General features: G+C 43.2%; 1 protein-coding gene across 1 annotated transcript in view; it reads left to right on the top strand.

The window, feature by feature from the left end:
* The window catches only part of LOC118397865 (patched domain-containing protein 1-like), a 39,259-nt gene extending 31,048 nt beyond the window's left edge, over nt 1–8,211 (top strand). Inside the window, exons 3-4 of the mRNA XM_052468951.1 lie at nt 6,344–7,851; nt 8,125–8,211. Coding sequence (XP_052324911.1) covers nt 6,344–7,851; nt 8,125–8,211 — 1,595 coding nt within the window. The remainder of the gene's footprint in view (nt 1–6,343; nt 7,852–8,124) is intronic.
* The last annotated feature ends 4,692 nt before the right edge of the window (nt 8,212–12,903 follow it).

The following is a 12,903-nucleotide window of genomic DNA, read 5'->3' as shown; positions in this document are numbered from 1 at the left end:
CACTACTAGAATGCAACAGTGATCCTGACCTCGGACAACCTGGCACTACTAGAATGCAACAGTGATCCTGACCTCGGACAACCTGACACTACTAGAATGCAACAGAGATCCTGACCTCGGACAACCTGGCACTACTAGAATGCAACATTGATCCTGACCTCGGACAACCTGACACTACTAGAATGCAACAGTGATCCTGACCTCGGACAACCTGACACTACTAGAATGCAACAGTGATCCTGACCTCGGACAACCTGACACTACTAGAATGCAACAGTGATCCTGACCTCGGACAACCTGGCACTACTAGAATGCAACAGTGATCCTGACCTCGGACAACATGACACTACTAGAATGCAACAGTGATCCTGACCTCGGAAAACCTGGCACTACTAGAATGCAACAGTGATCCTGACCTCGGACAGCCTGGCACTACTAGAATGCAACAGTGATCCTGACCTCGGACAACCTGGCACTACTAGAATGCAACAGTGATCCTGACCTCGGACAACCTGACACTACTAGAATGCAACAGTGATCCTGACCTCGGACAGCCTGGCACTACTAGAATGCAACAGTGTTCCTGACCTCGGACAACCTGACACTACTAGAATGCAACAGTGATTCATAGATCCATGCAGGAGACAAACACATTTGTGTCCTCAAGCCTACTTATGGCCGACTTCACATTTACAGTAGCTAACGAATAAAGCATTTTAGCAGCATCTGGGGGGAGTGATAACATACACTGTGTTTATCAGAGCTGCTTCTGTTTCTGACTGATGTTGTTGTTGCATAGGACCGACCGGCTGAGTCACAAGCACCAGTTTATACTGCGCCTTCTAATTCCTCTCTGCACGTGTATTATTTAACCCAATCATTCATGTAACTGGAGTTTAATGATAAAGGACCTGTCAGGGGTTCAGTGGAGTGGAAAGTGTGTCACTTTGGTCTGTGTATGGAGGCTCATTCAGTCCCATTTCTGTTAAGAGAGAGAGAGAGAGCCCAGGGATGCCCCTGATGATGATGCAGAGGATTAGCCAGAAGTCCTATAGAGTCAGATCCTGTCTGTACCTGCAGGCTATTTACTGGGTATTAGGCCTCAGAGACTCTAGCCTACAAACTCTGTCATGTAATCTCAATGTACAGTATATACCGAGTATTCATATATTCATCGTAGGCATGGATTTCTGCACCGTACAGCTCGAATTCAAAATAGCCCAAACTATATAATTTTTTTATTGTGTCTGAGTGGAAATCCTGTCCCTGTCAGCCTGACTGATTTTGTATGTTGTATATGCACATAATAATATATTTATTTTAGATAGTGCTTTTCATTACAAAGAGAATTTCAAAGATGCTGTAAAAAAATGTGTTTTTAAATTATGTATTTTTCTGGCAGGTCTTTGGTGACATCAGACCAAGGCTTTGGTAACAGAGTTTGTTTTCGCAGTCATTCTAGTGGAGATAATATCTGGGGATATTTTACCACATGGGCCCAACACTCTCATCCATTCCCCACCTGCAACTCATAAATCACGTTAATGTAACCTAGGGTTTTTCCAATCATACCCAGAAATGCCATGTTTTTTCATGTCAGATATGTAGGAAATAGCGCCAGATATGCAGGAAATAAAGAAAGGCGCCGGATGGGATGGTTGCCGATTTACGCGTTCCTAACCAATTGTGTTATTTTGTGTATTTTCTCTTTGTTTGTAACTTATTTTGTACATAATCATGATGCTACCTTCTCTTATGACCGAAAAGAGCTTCTGGATATCAGAACAGCGATTACTCACATCGAACTGGACAAAGACGGGTTTTTTATGAGTCTGACGCATCGGATATAATGTTGCTCCCAGATAAGGCCCAAATCCCTGTCATTTGCATGAAGAAAATAAGGAAATACAGTGGGCGGAGATCAGGGTGCCTTGTGAGAATTCGTCGGCGAGTGGGCCAAAGTGCAATCACTGGTGAATAAACTGGATCAGCTCCATTCGAGACTATCCTACCAACAGGACATTCAAAACTGTAATATCTTATGTTTCACCGAATCGTGGCTGAACTACGACACGGATAATATACAGTTGTTTGGGTTTTCCGTGCATCGGCAGGACAGAACAGCTATGTCCGGTAAGGCGAGGGGTGGGGGTGGTGGTCTATTTGTCAATAACAGCTGGTGCGCAACATCTTATATTAAGTTAGTCTTGAGGTATTGCTCGCCTGAGGTAGAGTATTTCATGATAAGCTGTAGACCACACTATCTACCAAGAGAGTTTTCATCTATATTTTTCGTAGCTGTCTATTTACCACCACAAACCGACGCTGGCACTAAGACCGCACTCAACAAGCTATATAAAGCCATAAGCAAATAAGAAAATGCTCATCCAGAAGCGGCCCTCCTAGTGTCTGGGGACTTTAATGCAGGCAAACTTAAATCTGTTTTACCAAATGTTTACCAACATATCACGTGTGACCAGAGGCAAAAAACTCTAGACCGCCTTTACTCCACACACAGAGAGGCATACAAAGCTCCCCCTAGCCCTCCATTTGGAAAATTGAACCATAATTCCATCCTCCTGATTCCTGCTTACAAGCGAAGACTAAAGCAGGAAGTACCAGTTGCTCGCTCAGTACGGAAGTGGTCAGATGACGCAGAACTGTTTTGCTAGTACAAACTGGAATCTTTTCAATACAGGACTAAGATTGAATCCTACAACACCGGCTCTGATGCTTGTCAGATGTGTCAGGGCTTACAAACTATTAAAGAATGTAAAGGGAAACCCAACTGCCTACCAGATGGGCTAAATGCCCTTTATGCTTGCTTCAAGGCAAGCAGACCACAATAGTCCCTGTGCCCAATAATGCGAAGTTAACCTGCCTAAGTGACTACCTCCTCGTAGCACTCACACCGGTAGCAATGAAGATCTTTCAAAGGCTGGTCATGGCTCACATCAACACTATCATCTGGGAAAAACTAGACCCACTTAAATTTGCATTCCGCCCCAAAAGATCCACAGATGACGCAATCTTAATCTGACTCCACACTGCCCTTTCACACCTGGACAAAAGTAACAGCTATGCGAGAATGCTGTTCATTAACTACAGCTCAGCGTTCAACACCATAGTGCCCTCAAAGCTCATCACTAAGCTAAGGACGTTGGGACTAAACACCTCCCCCTGCAGCTGGATCCTAGACTTCCTGACGGGCCGCCCCCAGTTGGTAAAGGTAGGCAACAACACATCTGCCACACTGATCCTCAACATGAGGGTCCCTCAGGGGTGCATGATTAGTCCCCTCCTGTACTACCTGTTCACCCATGACTGTGTGGGCAAGCACGACTCTAACACTATCGATGAGGCAGCCTATAGGGAGGAGGTCAGAGACCTGGTGTGGTGCCAGGACAACAACCTCTCCCTCAATGTGAGCAGGACAAAGGAGATGATTGTTAACTACAGGAAAAGGATGGCCGAACACACCCCCATTCACATCGACATGGCTGTAGTGGAGCGAGTCGAGAGTTTCAAGTTCCTTGGTGTCCACATCACCAACAAACTATCAGGGTCCAAACACAAGTCCTGAAGAGGGCACGACAACGCCTTTTCCCCCTCAGGAGACTGAAAAGATTTGGCATGGGTCCCCAGATACTCAAAAAGTTCTACAGCTGCACTATCGAGAGCATCCTGACCGGTTGCATCACCTCCTGCTATGGCAACTGCTCAGCATCCGACCGTAAGGCGCTACAGTGGGTAGTGCATACAGCCCAGTACATCACTGATGCAAATCTTCCTGCCATCCAGGACCTATATACTAGGTGTGTTCAGAGGAAGGCCCAAAAAATTGTCAAACACTCCAGTCACCCAAGTCATAGACTGTTCTCGCTGCTACCTCGTGGCAAGCGGTACCGGAGCGCCAAGTCTAGTTACAAAAGTCTCCTTAACAGTTCTTACCCCCAAGCCATAAGCCTGCTGAACAATTATTCAAATGGCCACCCAGTCTTTTATGCTCGCTTCGAGGCAGCAACACTGAAGTATGCATGAGAGCACCAGCTGTTCCGGACGACTGTGTGATCACGCTCTCCGTAGCCGATGTGAGCAAGACCTTTAAACAGGTCAACATACACAAGGCCATGGGGCCAGATGGATTACCAGGAAGTGTACTCCGAGCATGAGCGGACCAACTGGCAAGTGTCTTCACTGACATTTTCAACCTCTCCCTCACCGACTCTGTAATATCTACATGTTTCAAGCAGACCACCATAGTCCCTGTGCCCAAGAAAGCAAAGATAACCTGTCTAAATGACTACCTTCTCGTAGCACTCATGTCAGTAGCCATGAAGTTCTTTCAAAGGATGGTCATGGCTCACATCATCACCATCACCCGGAAACTCTAGACCCACTTCAATTAATCAAATGGCCACCTGGACTATTTGCATTGACACAGCCCCTTTATTTATTTTTGGGATAACTGCTGCATGTACTGTATGCAGCCTGAATTTCCCACACACACCTTCTAAACGAACTGACAATAATTCATTGACTTGTACCACAGCTTCATAAATCTAAAAGCAAGCAAATTCAATCCACCTCACTCATTATTTCGGCGTAATCCTTTATTGTTACGTTTTTTTCCGCCCTTGTCAAATTAGTCAAAATGTATGACGCCGTTGAGAGCAAGGACCCAACCATGGAGATTTTTAAGGAAATATTTTAAACAGTGTGGAACACATGAAGATGGGCCAAATCAACCACTCCCACTGAAATATTTAGGAGATGGAAAAGTGTTACATTTATTATATTGTTCAAAAGCCAACACATTTACGGCAGGCAGCTCCCAGACAGTAATATGGCTGTGACCCGTCACTACAGTGTGTGTGTGTGTGTGTGGGGGGGGTGAATATGGAGCATATCCCCTGAGTGCGTCTATTTACGGCTCTTTTTATAGCTCATGAGCAATCCCACAGATTTAACTTGTGTATTTTTGCATTTAAAGGGGCAATCTGCAGTTGCTACATCCATTTTTGGATTAGTTAATGATATGTACCAATTGATTTTTAAAGAACATAACTTAGAAATATCTCATGAGCTAAGTTCAACTGTCGTACCCAATCAGAACCCCAAATATAAGCTTGTTTTGCTCCAATATTTGTAAACAAAGAGTAGTGGGGGGTAATAGTGATCATATATGCATATTATATACACCTCACATGCGACTCATAATAAGACTAAGCAATTAGCGTATTGAAATGTTTATCCGATTCCATAAAATATATATACTATGGTTGAGTTACAGTAATAGGCAATCAAGAAATGTCTGAGAATTTAATTCTAAATACAAGTGTCTTTAAATAATTTGTCGAATGGATTCACATACAAGGCATAAAGATTAAGTTACAAAGCATTAACAAGCATTACTAGGCATTATTCTAAGAATGATCCGAGAGATGTCTACTAGGCCAGAGGCCTAGAAGCCTAGGAAATGAGAATTGATCAAACCTTCCTCCAACGACTGGATACAGTATAAGAGACGGAACAAAGGCATTTAATTCCATTTATAACATCTAAAGGTGTAACCTTTTCGACCCAAAACCCACAACCATTGACCAATCAAACAATACCAAGTTTAGAGTAACCTGACCACCAAGGCCCAATCTCCACAGAGTGTCACAGCATCTAAAGGCTTGTGTGGGGGGCGAGACCAATGGAAATAAGACAGGATTCCTTTTTATAGAGTCATTTAGAGTTCACCCTGTACAAAAATATAAGTTACCACAGAGATCATACATAGCATCGGAGTTATCCTCAAGTGAACACGTTTCAGATAGATACCAGACATGAATACTGTAGTACTTTTCTATGACACATACAGTATCCAGAGGACTGACTATTGAAACAGAGAGATACATTGTGGCCCCTCCGAGGTGGAACGGCTGACGAGTCCTTGGGCGTTGTCCGTTATGTTTTCCTTGTTGTTCCTGGACCATTTGCCATGTATTACCAGGTAACAGAGTTTAGGGTCGAGCCTACAAAAGTAAATGTAAACAAATGCTTTATAGCATCAAAACATGGTTAAAACTATAATTTTGATATCATGGATGGTTCATTCTTGCACCCATATAGCTGTTTTTAAGAATTTGACAGTGGTTACACATCTCCTACCTCATCCATCTGCTTTTTACTGAAACGGGCAAAATAACGCTTTATTATTTTATCTGCTGATTGCTGCTTAAAGTATTTTACTTCAGTATTACAATGGTATCATTTTAAAACTGATAAACAGAAATTGACTAATGTGTATTCACAGGCATTGGCATTGACAACGTATGTGTTCCTGTCATTTCAGGTCATGGAACCAAAGGAGTGTTTGAGCTCCTGGCGGGCTGGCGAAGAACTCGAGAAAGCCTTCCCTTCAAGGAACGCGTGGCAGACGCCTTCGCCGACGTGATGGTGTGCTATACTATGACCAGTTCCCTCTACATCATCACCTTCGGCATGGGTGCCAGCCCCTTCACCAACATTGAGTCGGTGAAGATCTTCTGCCAGAGCATGTGCGTGGCCGTCCTGGTCAACTACTTCTACGTGTTCTCCTTCTACGGTTCCTGCTTGGTGTTCGCTGGTCAGCTGGAGCAGAACCGCTACCACAGTGTGTTCTGCTGTAAGATCCCCTCAGTGGAGTACCTGGACCGTCAGCCCACCTGGTTCAAGACCATGATGAGCGACGGCCATGACCATGTCACGCACCACGAGGTCGTGCCCTACCACAACCACTTCATCCAGCACTTCCTGAGGGAGCACTACACAGAGTGGATAACCAACACCTATGTCAAGCCCTTTGTGGTCATCCTCTACCTGATCTACGCCTCCTTCTCCTTCATGGGATGTTTACAAATCAGTGATGGATCCAACATCGTCAACCTCCTAGCCAGCAACACGCCCAGTGTGTCCTACGCCACGACCCAGCAGAAGTACTTCAGTAACTACAGCCCCGTGATCGGCTTCTACATCTATGAGCCCATTGAGTACTGGAACTCCACGGTGCAGGAGCACCTCACAACGCTGAGCCACGGCTTCAACAAGATCTCCTGGATGGATAACTACTTTCAGTATCTGAAGGTGGTGAATGTGAGCGCCTCGACCAAAAGTGATTTCATCACCATCCTGCAGGGCTCCTTCCTGCGCAGCCCGGAGTATCAGCACTTCATGGAGGACATCATTCTGTCCAAGACAGATGGGGATGAAATGGAGATCATCGCGTCCAGGATGTACCTGGTGGCGCGGACCACAGAGAAGACACGGGAGGAAGTGGTAGAACTGCTGGAGAGGCTCCGCCCCCTTTCGCTCATCAACAACATCAAGTTCATCGTCTTCAACCCCACCTTCGTCTACATGGACCGTTACAGCTCCTCTGTGGTCTCACCCATTCTCACATCGGCCTTCAGCGTGCTCACCATCCTCATCCTCACCTTCTTCCTGGTCATCAACCCTCTGGGGAACTTCTGGTTGATCCTGACCGTCACCTCCGTAGAGCTGGGGGTCCTGGGCCTCATGACACTCTGGAATGTACACATGGACAGCATCTCTATCCTGTGCCTTATTTATACTCTCAACTTTGCCATGGATCACTGTGCACCCCACCTGTACACCTTCGTACTGGCCACGGAGCACACCAGGACCCAGTGCATTAAGATCTCGTTAGAGGAGCACGGGGCGGCCATTTTGCAAAACGCCTGCTGTTTCGTTATCGGGATGTTGCCCTTGGTGTTTGTGCCTTCCAATCTGACCTACACGCTGTTCAAGTGCTCCCTCCTCACCGCAGGCTGCACAGTGCTGCACTGTTTCGTCATCCTGCCTGTGTTTCTAACGTTTTTTCCCCCATCAAAAAAAAGGCACAAGAAGAAAAAACGGGCAAAACGGAAAGAGCGGGAGAGGGAGCGGGAGATGATGGAGAGGGAGAGAGTGAGGGAGAGGGAGGAGATAGAGTGCATTGAAGTCAGGGAGAACCCTGATCATGTGACTAACGTCTGAGAAGCCGTGTGTCGGTGAGCGGCAGCGGGACAGTCTTCAGTGATTGTTGGGTGAGGTGTTGGAAGCATGTCCTATAGCGAGGGTGGCCATGTGTTGTAGCCCCTCAAAGGGCCAGAGGGGTCAAAGCTGACCAGTCCTCAGAAGGAGGAGGGAGGGAGGGAGGGAGATATAGACCAGCAGCCATGACCCAGCTAGACAGCCAGCAGCCATGCTGTCTAGAGTAGAGACCAGACCGGGTCAGACCCATAGATCAGCTACTCCTTCAGACTGGATGGGACAGTGTATCTTATCTGCACAGTCTGCAAACGGTTCCCTCTGCTGTTCATACAGACACTCTCACACAACCAGGAAGAAACTACAATATCATACATTTACTTACAGTGTAATGTGTAAGGGGATATTCTAACAATTGTAAATCTACAGTATCGTGAGGAAAGTATGGTAGCATAAAAATGAGAGCAATGCGTACCTCCAAGGTTGGTGGTCAAAGTTATCTAAATTGTTTTCTACAATTTGTCATATTAAATATTTTTATCATCTACACAGGCTTATACTACCCCCATCACAAAGACCCCATTATAGTATGATTAGTATGACAGACAGACAGACAGACAGACAGACAGACAGACAGACAGACAGACAGACAGACAGACAGACAGACAGACAGACAGACGTGTACATTTGAATTTGTTTGAGAGTACACAGAAATAAAGCATACCCACATTAGATTCCATTCTTTCTTTCCGGTAAACACCCGAGCGAACAGCTGAACTGGGCAGATGGCGTACACTGTGTCCATTATGAAGAATTATCCTGCACATTGCATTGTGTGGATACAATTGTCAAGGTTAATTTTACAGGAAGACAGATATATCTGCTTTATTTCCATTCTCACATCTGTTCTTAGCCAACAATTAGAGTAGAACAGCAGCAAGGTACATAATCTAGGGCTTCATTCAGTCTGTATCCCTGAAGTGTTACAGTTTGCACCATAGAAATATAAAGGTCATTTCAGACTGAGCTGACATATGCAGAGTTTTATTGTGAATGCAGTCTCCGCTTACGCGGTAACATTGACTTTCAATTCCAATCACACTGTAACTTCTGCGATACAGATTGAACAGATCCCTTAATAGAGTTAGGCATGTTCAGGAAATCATAGCAGGTGGCTTAACTAGGAGGGAAAAGGCAACTCTGAACTAGTAAAACCAAAAGGAGGAAGTACTGCAGAGGTTGAAGATCATACTTCCTTCCTAACTGGGCTAAGATATGAGGTATCTCGAGAAATCATCTGAACATCATGGTTGGCAAGGCATCTTTAGTGTTTAACACGTTTCAGTGTCACACGTTTCAATGTCCCGTGATTAAGAGGTGATTATGGATCATCATGAACAAAATAAATGATTGGGTGGGTTGGACATGACAGGTCATAATTTAATCAGAGATACATTGTTTCTTTTTGTTTGTGTGAAAGACTATGGTGCCAAATAATTTGAGCGGGAAAAAAATATGGGTGCCGATTTGTTGGTACATGGATATTCTGTCAAATGAAATCATGATGTAAAAGACATCCTATTGGTTCAAACCTCAAAGTAATGCCATACATCACAATGATGCGTGTTTAAACAACCGTTGGTGATGTATATTAGCATTCCAATGGCTTTCATGGACCATTGCTTGATCTACTTTAGAAATCTCCAGAGAACATCAATATTCTCCTCTAGTAGCCTCTCTGCTATCCAGAATGGCCAGAGTGGAGTCCCTCTCCCCGTCGGAAAACCAAGCGCATTATCAAGCTAAGTCTGATGATTCTGGATAAGATCTCTGTAAGGGCAGACACTCTCAAGGTCAGAATGCAGGAGATAGTCATCACTGACCTCTGATACGTCACCTTTAGGGTGGTTTGTGGCATTTAACAGAATGCCTCTCATGTAAAAGGATGTGGCTGTCCGTCGGTTATTCTTAATTGAAGGTTATGACCTTGAGAGGGCATTGCTGTCTTTATGTGCTGCTTGAATGGGACAAAGTACCTCTCAAAAAGGGCAATAAAAGCTATGAGGGCAGCTGAAGGAACTTTATATGTCTTATTACCAAAAGTTAGAGAAGCTTACAGGAGTAAAATGGTCAGTACAATTAACCATCTTGAAAGCAACATATTGAAGTAAAGAAGCGAAAAGCAGTTTCTGCTTCTGTATGAAACAGTAGCTCGCTAGTTATCAAGATAATGCCTTTACCTGCTCATGGGCTTTCACACTCCTCCTTTAGTCAAATAAATGGGATGAAAAGGGTCCTCTCCCTCATGCAAGAAATCACCCTCCTCACAAAAGACTAATGACGGCCATTTTGTCTGAAAGTTAGTAATGAATGAATCTCTCACGTAGAAAAATGATGACAAGGTAAATCCCTAATTTCATTCTCAAATCTCTTATCCGTGGTGATGATTAATCCTAAGCGTTAAAGCCTAAATAGCAAGAGAGAATCTCATAACTTTTAACCAGACATAGTTACTCCAAAGTGATGGGTATAGGCTAGCTACAAAACCTGCAACTGTTGGTGTCACTGCATTTTTGTAAAAGCCATGTCATGTATGTATAGTAAGAAGGTTTGAACATTTAATATAAAGGGGACAAATGCCAATTGAAATCATTGACTTCCCAAAATGACTGTGTACGCATGGCACTGTAATGTATTGATGCATGTCTTTGATTTCTGTATATTTAGTCTGTGTATCCTTATTTTGCAACGCCGTGTTAACCCATGTTTGTTGTTTCAATGCATATTCTATAACATTTTGTGCCACAAAGTAACAAAATGTCCTTTATGTTCAACGAAACAGAAGCCAGAGGATCATATGTGTAATATAACTGTATATGATTTTTTTAAAAGATTTTCTATGAAAAAAAACTCTTATGATATTAGATTTTTTAAAAGCTGAAATGTTCTTATAAAAAAAAAGCAATAAAGGAAAAAAGGGTTGAACACAGTAATAAACTGCAGAATGTCAACAGTAAACTGAGTAGATCAACCTGTTGCACCTTCAGTGGACCTAAATGTTTGTGGTGCATCAACAAATGTAATATGTTCTCTATTGGGGAGACTGTGGATTCTGATGGTTTTCCTGGTTTGTTTCTTGGTTTATTCCTCACTACTTGGCCATTATATTACAGGGAGATATTACAGACTCTTTTTACTACACTGCAATTTAGTTGCGCTTGGTTGTCGTTATTTTCTTTCTATCAGAATAGTATGCAAAACAACAAACAATAATGACAAATAATTGCAATGGTATATGCGGAACATGTCTAAGACTGAGCTAAAAGGTTTGCTGTGCTGTTATGACCCGTACTTACATAACTACTGTTGAATTTTCAGATTACAATATCATTATACATGATCCATGAACATGCTTAACCCTCCAATAACTTTCAATGTTTTTTTTTTGCTAGACACTCATGATACAGGATAGTCAATTCGACTTTTGAAGTACTCGGCTTGCTGTACTTGCTGTATACAAGCCATCTCTGGCGAAGCTATATTTAATGCTGTCTTTCTGAGTCTAGTATGTGTTCTAACGTGCGATTGACCATCACTTGTCTAACACTTCACTGTCTGCTCCACTGAGAAAGTCATTACCTCCACCAATGTTTCATTTACCAAACCCCTTGCTCATGGTTTTGTCTAACTCTTAAATCAGGCTGTCTAATGCAGTGATCTGTTGATGCTTATTGTATGTGTGGTAGGTTGTAATTTTGTCAGTGAGTCTGAGTGTCAACTCATTGTTCAGATCAGAACATGGTCATTGATTGATGACATCAGTGATGAGGTCATTGTCTGAGGTTTGGTTTTGATGTGGTGTCTGATGCTCTGTGTGTGAATATAAAAACCCAAACACTGTTAACGAGTAGCAGGTGATAGGCGACTTGTTCTTATTTCACCTCACTTTTATACAAAGGATGGGCTTGAAACCTGATGCAGTTGCCAAGAAAACAATTGAATAAGAACATGTGTGAAACAACCAATGAACATGATGACTGATTTAGAATATTGCACAGCGAAGTGAGAATAACTCAAGCAGCAGATTAACTAAAGTCTCCCCCCCCCCTTGATACACCAGCATAGTTAAGTTTGCGTGTTCAGCTTGACCACAACACAACAACATACACACATTGCAATAAGATTATGCAATTCTAAACTGTGGTTGAACAGGCATACTGTTCCAAAAGCACACATCAGAAATGTTCAGGCAGCAAGAACACACCCATGCCGTATTGTCTGTTATCCATTTCTACAATGGTTCTAGCCCAGACAATCTCTGCTCATTCAACAATTCTGTAGTTGATATTTGAAATGATCATACAGCGTTTCAACACCACACAACAATGTCAACATTTGACTACTGCAGTAGGATTTCCCCCCTTACATGAAGAGAGAAGGAAAAAGAAAACTATTGCATAAGGACTTATGTGCCGTTTGGTGCTAGGGCAGCTTAACTACAATGCTACCAACATAGTGAACATGCATGTTAGGCATCTTTCAGAGACTGCATGGAGACAAAGTGCTCAGTGGGAAAGATAGAAAGTCTTGGGAGAATGATTTATGAGGATGTATTTGGGAGAAGTGTCTGGATTAGGTTTGAAAATGCCAAGGTCTGAGCGCTAAGTACTGTGGCTATGTACAGATGTAGGAACTTCATTTGAGCTTTAGCAGTTTGCTAAAGCAGGAACATAATCCTGCAACAGCAGGAAATGTCAATTATTTTGTGGACTATAATTAATGGACATTTTTGTAGGGGTTGATCATTTTTTTCTTAAGGTTAAGGGAAAATCAAGTCGGAAATTTGAATGTGGAAATTACAAACTTCAGAAGCCTTTTTAAACC

Source organism: Oncorhynchus keta, chromosome 19 (assembly GCF_023373465.1).
Source record: "Oncorhynchus keta strain PuntledgeMale-10-30-2019 chromosome 19, Oket_V2, whole genome shotgun sequence".
Taxonomy (NCBI): domain Eukaryota; kingdom Metazoa; phylum Chordata; class Actinopteri; order Salmoniformes; family Salmonidae; genus Oncorhynchus; species Oncorhynchus keta.
This window is presented reverse-complemented; position numbering and strand designations above follow the sequence as displayed.